Here is an 8,862-nt window from a genome sequence, read left to right as displayed (position 1 = left end):
GGGATTTTTTTGTTTACACATGTTTGAAGTATCAGCTAAACAGCACCATTAAAGGTAAGGATATGTCTATGCAAATAAAGCGCCAGCTAGTTTGATGGAATGTTTGTAGAATATGCGTTTCCTTCTTCACAGCTTAAATAGGAGACCTAAAATCTAGACACACTGTATAGTACATTTTGTTTCCCCTCAAAGTATGTTTTACTTGGAATAAAACACCATCAACCAAGGGTTTTTTACTCTTTAATTCACCATTGATCGAAATAGGTTTTCATTTCACAAAGACTAGGCCGTTTTATTGAAGTAATCAAAATCAAATATGTAATGGAGTATCGAATTGATTAGCCTTGTGCTTATGCCACAAGTGGAAGGTGATTGCAAAAGAAGGGAGGGAATTTTTTTTATTACCACCAAGCATCCCCAAGACAGTTCTGCAAGATTAGGGGATTCTCCAGAGATTTTTAATAGCTGGAGGAGGGGATAGGATTTTTTTTTTTTGAGGGGGGATATCTACCCCCTGCCTCAAAAGTGCTTGTGCAAGAGCACCAATTGGATATAGTCATTAGTTGATAAACGTGAAAAAAGATTATGAAACAACAAACTTGTACCACATTTACTATGTGCCTGTTATTTTTAAGGGTCACCACTACAGTTAAGGATGAATTTCAACAGGTATAAAGTTCTATGACCCTATACTGATGCCATGTCAGTACCATTCTCTTTCCTATTCATGTGATGAGATTAGAGTACTGAGCTTGGTTTTACATTAACATACTTCATAAGAAATAGTCAATATATCTGAGGCTTGTAGATTCATCTTCTCCATGTTTTCAAGTTGCAGTAAGATCATAAATCATGCTCTTGGCTACTATTGGCTAATATTTCAATGTTTAAAAACTGGTTTATCTCGTATAACCCTAGGATATCTTCTGTCTGGAGGAAATTGCTAGTAATAATTGGGAAGAACTGTCTTTCTTTGATAGCTAGAGAAAACAATGGCTTTTCTAAAGCTAAAGTTTAAGAAATTCCAGTTTTTGCAGTTCAAGGAGAACCAGAAGAACAGGTATAGATTCCATTTTTTAAAAAAAGGCTTCCTCCTGAAATGTTTTCATGGCACACTTCATAGGAATCGTAAGAACATTACATCAGGAGACAAGTTAATAAGGTCAGAAATTATTTAAATAAACCCTAATTGATCCGCTTCAGTCTAACATTTCAAGCCTTGTCTCAGTGTTTGTAGTTGTTTCCCGCAACAACTTATTATTCACAGTCTCTGTTGATGCTCTTCACCAAGCTTAAATAAGTGGTTTTGCATGTTGGGATCTTCAAGTTTCTGGACTGAAAAGAAGAAATTTTATGAAATTCTAAATACATAACGGTTAATTAGACATTTAATCACAGAATATTTACACATAGTCAACATTATGCCTGTCTTGATCATCGTGCAAAATGTACGTATTTTCAACTGACAGCTTTTCACAACATAATGACAGCTGTCAGCACAACGTCCCATGTTGCTAAATCAGGACAAAGTTTTCTAAATACCCAGTTTGAAAATAATTGTTTTAAATGTCACTGAACTAATAAAAAGTCTGACTGATCACTGTGCAAAATAGTTTTAAGGTATTCTAAAATATCTTTGAGAACTATGACCTTCATAAAAGAAAAAGCAGCACTTACCATTAAAGTTACTTTGGTTGTCAACAAGAGCAGCTTGCTTATCTGTTTCAGACTCCGCCTCGTTCATTTCTAAATTGTAGTCCACTATGTTATCCTGGTTTACTGTTTTGATTCCAAATTCACCTGCAAAGACAAGTCAGGATAATTCTTTTTATGAATCTTACTGAATATAAAAGTTGTCTTTTACTGTAGAGCATTCAGCATTTCAAATATTAACACTGAGCTTTCTCGGCACATTACAATCAATCAGTCAACCAACCAACCAACCAACCAACCAGCATAGGCATGTTATATTTTCAGTAGTTAGGAGAGATTGCTAATGGTTTTATTTAGATATTGTAATACCTGATAGTGCTAATTTGTCTCTTAACCCTTTTATACCCTGGTAAATTCTTGCCACTTCATCATTTCTTTGAGATACAGGCAATATTTGCATTGGTGGCATGCTAGATCAAACATATTCTCATAGTCACCTCTTTGTTCCTTCAAGTGGTCTGCTATATGATCTCTGCTTACCAATAGGTAAGGATCTTTTAACAATTAGCAAGGGGCTGGGTGGCATGTCCTGCCTTAGGGTTTGGAATTAGGATAATCTAATTGAGAAACCTGCTATGCCTTGCCAATGCAGTAAAATGAGTTTTGGATGTGTAGCATATTGCTCTACTGCAGGAATGGTCTGCATCCAGCACTCCCAAGAAAATTGATGTCCTCCCCACAAAATGTCATATTTAAAAAATAATTTTGACTTCCTATGTTGTGAGGCCATCAAGGCTTCCTCCACTGGGAGAAAAATACCACTCCTACAGATCCAAGATGTTTGAGACCTCCCCCCCCCAAAAAAAATCTGTCTTTAATAAATTGGCCGTGCAAACACTTTTGGCTTCTGACCCCTGGCCCGGCAGCCGAAACAAGGTTAGTCACTCCTGTCCTATGATAGCCTCTAACACAAAGAGGGGAAGTAGTACGTTCAAAGTGAAACAAGCCCACCACTAAACATTGTTTTGGAACTAAAGATGGGCCATTGCGCCACCATTGCTAGATAGACAAATAATATACTTCAAACATTGTGGGGAGAAAAACAAGTAGACATTTGGCATTCTGTTTCCATAGCGATAGCTCTTAATTATAAACAGGAATGGAAGTTTGACACCAAGTGCTACACCCAAAACAGTTTTTCAGGAGTGATAGATGTGCAACTACAGCTGATTATATTTTTCATTTGCTGTATATTTATTTATACCCTCAAATATGTCCTTCCTGGTCAGCAGCCAAGCCTTTATACTAACCAGTCTTTCTGGTCTCCTGTTCATCCTGCTGCAGGTCGTCATTTAAAAGGTGCTCTCGTTCAACTTCTTCATCGTCTGCTTTCGCTTGATTGGCATTTTGATTGCGCATAGCTTCTGCCAATTTGTCTGCCTGCTTTTCTGCTGCAACTTCAAGTACATTTTTAACTTCTTCATACGACTTCTGTTCCATTCCCGGTTCTGGGGGCAGTCTTTTGTTATCTGTGTTAAGCTTAGCAACTATTTGTAGAGGGTCCTGTTCAACAAAGAGGTCCTCTTTCTTGGGTTCATTTTTACTGACAGCAAAAGCAGTTCCTTTTGTAAAGAATTGTAAAAGCACAATAAGAACACAGTGCAAGAATGAGATTGGTATCAAAATTTAAGTATTTAAAACTTAAGCTGCTTTTCCTTGTTTCACAGAATGGGCACAACACCTATTGAAACCAAAAGTCTGTGCTGTCTGTTGGTTGGTTAAAGGGGCTTGTCATACAAGACACTCACTGAACACATTGTTCCAGTTCTGGAGACCATCCTGAGTTTCTCTTTTAATATGTATTCATGGACTGAGAAAGTATATGGCTAGGAAAGATCTGCAAGGCATGCAATCTGACCTAACCTTTACATTGACTCAAGATCCTCCATGCCAAAACATTCTTCATCCTTTAGAGATCCTGTTATCCAGCACAGTTGAATTAAGTATAAAATGGAGGAAGAGGAGGTGCTGGCAAGGAACAGGATACTGAGGGATTAAAATGAAACTGGCAATGTGTACGGTTTTACTGTTTCCATTGGGTTGTTCCATTTTCAGAGTTTAGATAGTAACATTTGGCAAATAAAGAGAAACTTCCACCAAGTGTATTTTGTATTACTTCGTGTTTACTGGGCAGGGGTCTAGGAATCAGCATGATAGCAAATGAGATGGGACTTTTTCACTCAGTAAAATCTCCCATTGTCCACACCTGCAATCCCTTAAAAAGGACTCTGAATAAAGATGGAAAATCAGTAAATACAAAGCACCAAGTGAACATACAGCACAGTTTTCTGGGCAAGTTGGATATTTCTCCTTAAGATTGGCAAAATGGGTGCAGATTTTTATACCCCTCTCTCACGAGCTAGAATAGCAGCACAAAATACACAATGACACAGTACAGGCATGACTCACTGGTGCTGTGGGTTAAACCACAGAGTCTAGGCTAGGGCTTGCTGATCAGAAGGTTGGTGGTTCGAATCCCTGCCACGGGGTGAGCTCCCATTGCTTGGTCACAGCTCCTGCCCACCTAGCAGTTCGAAAGCACGTCAAAGTGCAAGTAGATAAATAGGGACCGCTCCAGTGGGAAGGTAAACGGCGTTTCCGTGCGCTGCTCTGGTTCGCCAGAAGCAGCTTTGTCATGCTGGCCATATGACCCGGAAGCTGTCTGTGGACAAACGCCAGCTCCCTCGGCCTATAGAGTGAGATGAGTGCCGCAACCCCAGAGTCGGACACGACTGGACCTGATGGTCAGGGGTCCCTTTACCTTTAAACCAGATTTTACTACCATCCTCAAGGCAAGAAGAAGTTGGGTGGGGGGTATTAATCAAGGAGGTACCATCAAAAGTGTGTGGGGGGGGATCCCCAGGATCTGGAATCTCATTTGGGTGCAGGACAAAGTTCCATCTTCAAAGGACAATTTGGAACAGGATGTGTCAATGTCCAAACAGTATGCAGAGATACATGAGCAACAGATTGATCAATGAGAGAGGAGTGGAATGTTCCATGCAGTGTCAGGAAAGCAGTAGTGCCATGTAGCTTAGGATCTAGCAATTTTTTCACCATAACAACTGTCAACAAGCATAGTCTTGCTTAGGCCAGTAGGTTTACAACAGAGGTGGTTAATCTTTTTCAGACTGAGGGCCACATACCAGCGGTAGTTATGGCCAATGGTATGGTATATACACCTGCACACATGCATGCAACTATGGGCATTTAAGAATGATGAAGTTTTATCTGCCATTTTGCCCTCAACTGGATGCTACTTCTCAGCTTGAAAGCCGTTTCCCCCAAGCCTTAACTTTGTATGAGGGAGAGAATGTTTGTGATTGTGGTTATTGCTCCTATGCAGCCATTTTGGGGGTACATTCTCCTTTCCCTCTATGCAAGCTACCAGAAAAACGATTATTCTGCATTAACTATCTGAACCAGGGGGCACCAAGCCAGCACTGCAATTGCTGATCCCTGTTGATTAGCCAGCAACTCTGTGTGTGTGTGTGTGTGTGTGTGTGTGTGAGAGAGAGAGAGAGAGAGAGAGAGAGAGAGATAAATACATGGTGTCGGGGTGGTTGTCATCTTTAAGTTTGTGTTATGTCACATTCCTCATGGCACCAGTTTGTAGCTGGTGCTCACAGCAGTCTCTCCAAATTCAAAATCTGCAGAGTGATCCAAAAATGTTGGTGACCCTTGCTCCACACAGTGACCTATCGGACAATAGGCACTTCCACACTACATGATAAAGATACAGCAAATGTGACTTAAGATCTTTCCTGCTTCTTGCTGACCTTCGCAATGACACGTAGCATGGAATGGCATTATAAATAAGTGAGATGCACTGTTGTGTTTCCAAATGTCATGTGAGCAGCGAATGAGTTTGAAAAATACCAGAGCAGCAGTGCCTTGCAAACAAAAGGATCTTTAGTGTGGATTGCAGATGGGGAAATCCCTTTTAAAACCTAGCAGCAAACAGCAGAAGTAAAATGAGGCCACTAATCAAACGCCTGGAAAATGGTTTTAACCCAGCACCAGATTGCCCTGTCCCAGTGTTTTTCAACCTTTTTTGGGCAAGGGCACACTTGTTTTATGAAAAAATCACGAGGCACACCACCATTAGAAAATGTTAAAAAAAATAACTCTGTGCCTATATTGACTATATATAAAGTAATTCTCTTGAATAGGAATCAAATAAACACAATTTTTCCCACGGCACACCAGGCAACATCTCGCGGCACACTAGTGTGCCGCGGAACAGTGGTTGAAAAACACTGCCCTGTCCAACATCACCATCATTAGATGTGATCACATTTCACTCATTGGGGGGGGGGGAATCCCAACAAAAACTGAAAGCACATTCCTTTGTTTTACAGGCAATGAAAGCATCGCTTCAAGAACTGAATGCTCACACACCTATATTTCTAGCATTACTAAGATCACAACATGACTACTGTGACGATAGTAAATCTGAGAGCCTGAAAGTGATAGAATCACTGTTTCAACTCTGGCCGAAGTCACAACTTTGTATTGGGGAACAAATCTTATTCATGCAAAGTCATTCTGTGTTTTGGACTATTTGTTTTAGATGCTAACACCTGATGAAGAGATTGGAAATTAATGGTAATCTTTGATACAACACTCTTACCCTTTTCTCTTTGATAATCCAGTTCTGCTACATTTTTTATGATGGGTGGTGTAGGCTTTGAGATTTCTAGTTTCAAAGAATCTTCAGAGATGTAATGTTTTCCTTGAAGTTCATTTCCCTGTTTTGTCAGGTCATGCTGCTGGAACTCCGTTGGCTCTTGAATATTTACCTAAAAACAACAACAGCCCTACTTGATTCATACAATTCTGCAACGCAAATGAATAATCTATTAGAATTTTTACCTTAAGTGGTTACACAGCAAAATTAAAACAAAGTCCTTGCTAGAAACTGAAGGACAGTAAAACAGATGGCTGTTTTGCTTTCTTGTGGCTTCTTCACAAGCCACAAGATAAAGCAGCCTGCTATAATAATAATAATAATAATAATAATAATAATAATAATAATAATAATAAAAAAAAAAAAATAATATTTTGTTGTTGTTGTTGTTATTTGTACCCCGGCCGGAGCCGGGCTCAGAGCACCTAACATTATATAAATGATACAATATGCATAAAAAGCAATTGATTAAAATGCATCCCAAAATTAATTGAAATAAATTAAAATTAAAGTTAAAAGTGAACAAATGACAATCCTCAGGTTAAAATTGAAAGTGGTTCATACTGGCCAGGACCAACTGTTTCCACTGATATTATAAGGACCACCTTTTTGGCCAACTTCCCCTAGCCTTAGTCTTATGTATATTCCCAACATGGAGACTGTCGTCACGCCTGCTAGTGCTTTTTATTTTTTTTGTTTTAACCTGTTCGATTTTACTTCCAATTGTTTTAACTGTTGTATTCTCTGTATAATCGTGTCAGGCTACTGCCTGGTCTTTTACTATGTGCTATGGCCATAGGGCTAATGCAATAAATAAATTGATTGATTGATTGATATTATAAGGACCTGTGAGCGGGCAGGGAAACCTCCTTCATGCTTGTTCTTATACAAAGAGAAAATGAGTCAGACTGAACCCTGACCAAAGGCTTGGTGGAACAGCTCCTTCTTGCAGGCCCTGCGGAAGGATGCCAAATCTCGCAGAGAATAAGCTTGTAACCATCGTCTTATTGGCACAAGTTGGAAATCTGTGCGCCATAAACCTTACAAAATGCACAATTCGCTTGTGGTGCTCATTGTTTAAAAATATAAATTGATGCCCAAGAATCTCCATGCTAAAAGAATCTCCATGAAATCAGATTGCATTGACATTCCCTGAAAATGATGCATACTTTGGATACACAAATAAAGCTCTAATAGAAATTATTATTTAAATGCATCTTCTCACCATACTTCATTATGTGATTGTCACCAACAGGGTAGATTTTCATACAAAATAGTGGAGGATCAGATGTTTGGAAGAAGTTACATTTGACAATAGCTACATGCATATACCATATTTCACTGCATGCCTACGACATGGGGAGCAGGTCCCATTAATTTCTAGGGGGAAGTTAAACAGTTTTCTCTCCTACTGAAATCAAGAGACTTAGGTAGTTTTCAGCTTTACCACATTGTGACAGGATCTAGCCGGATTTGTGATTAGCTCTCTCCAACATGTTGTCATTCCCAACAATAACTGTCTGCTCTTAAGAAAGGCTCTTGCAGGGGGATGACAATTTTAATCAAGGCCACTGTATGCAGCAACAAATGGAAGGAATATGCATTCAAAAAATGGAGATGGGAAGAAGTATTGTGCTTCACCTTCTTCCTACTTTGGGCCATCAACAATTGTTAAGCCCCACACAGAGGTCTGCATAATTGCCTGAATCAGTTCAGCCAGCCTGGTTCACCTACAATTTGTGTATAAATAACCCTCTAAAACGGGATGTGGGTGGCGCTGTGGGTTAAACCACAGAGCCTAGGGCTTGCTGATCAGAAGGTCGGCAGTTCGAATCCCTGCAATGGGGTGAGCTCACATTGCTCGGTCCCTGCTCCTGCCAACCTAGCAGTTCGAAAGCACGTCAAAAGGCAAGTAGATAAATAGGTACCGCTCCGGCAGGAAGGTAAACGGCATTTCCATGCGCTGCTCTAGTTCGCCAGAAGTGGCTTTGTCATGCTGGCCATATGACCCGGAAGCTGTACGCCAGCTCCATCAGCCAGTAAAGTGAGATGAGCGCCGCAACCCCAGAGTCGGACACGACTGGACCTAATGGTCAGGGCCCCCTTTACCTTTACCTTACCCCTCTAAAACAAATTTTAAAAACTTACTTGATCATTTCTCTCTAATATTTTTGAACTATTCTTCATTTCTTCTGGTATCTCACTGCCTTTTTTGCAGGCAGCTTCTATCCTTTCTTCACATTGTTCTTTCAGTTCCTTCATCTGACTGATACACTGAGACCTTGAACCAAGCAACAGAATGTCGTTTGTAAAATGTGTTCTTTAAAACACGAAAGATCTGCACAACTAGAAAGCCATGAAGTCAAACACAGCCTGTCAGACACATACTCTTGCCTTCTTCCTGCTTGACAACCTCCTTGTTTTTGTAGTCCTAGAGAGATCATGAACTGGAGGTTTAT

General features: G+C 39.9%; 1 protein-coding gene across 1 annotated transcript in view; it reads right to left on the bottom strand.

Annotated features, from left to right (window-relative positions):
* Nucleotides 1–1,078: 1,078 nt before the first annotated feature.
* The window catches only part of GOLM1 (golgi membrane protein 1), an 18,169-nt gene continuing 10,385 nt past the window's right edge, over nt 1,079–8,862 (bottom strand). Inside the window, exons 2-6 of the mRNA XM_033163802.1 lie at nt 8,552–8,723; nt 6,347–6,515; nt 2,964–3,275; nt 1,678–1,800; nt 1,079–1,335 (exon numbers count right to left, since the gene is read on the bottom strand). Of these exons, the coding sequence (XP_033019693.1) occupies nt 1,262–1,335; nt 1,678–1,800; nt 2,964–3,275; nt 6,347–6,515; nt 8,552–8,723 (850 nt within the window). The 3' untranslated portion in view covers nt 1,079–1,261. The remainder of the gene's footprint in view (nt 1,336–1,677; nt 1,801–2,963; nt 3,276–6,346; nt 6,516–8,551; nt 8,724–8,862) is intronic.

This window comes from Lacerta agilis, chromosome 11 (genome assembly GCF_009819535.1).
Source record: "Lacerta agilis isolate rLacAgi1 chromosome 11, rLacAgi1.pri, whole genome shotgun sequence".
Classification (NCBI taxonomy): Eukaryota; Metazoa; Chordata; class Lepidosauria; order Squamata; family Lacertidae; genus Lacerta; species Lacerta agilis.
The sequence above is the reverse complement of the archived record's forward strand: the minus strand, read 5'-3'. Positions and strand labels throughout refer to the sequence as shown.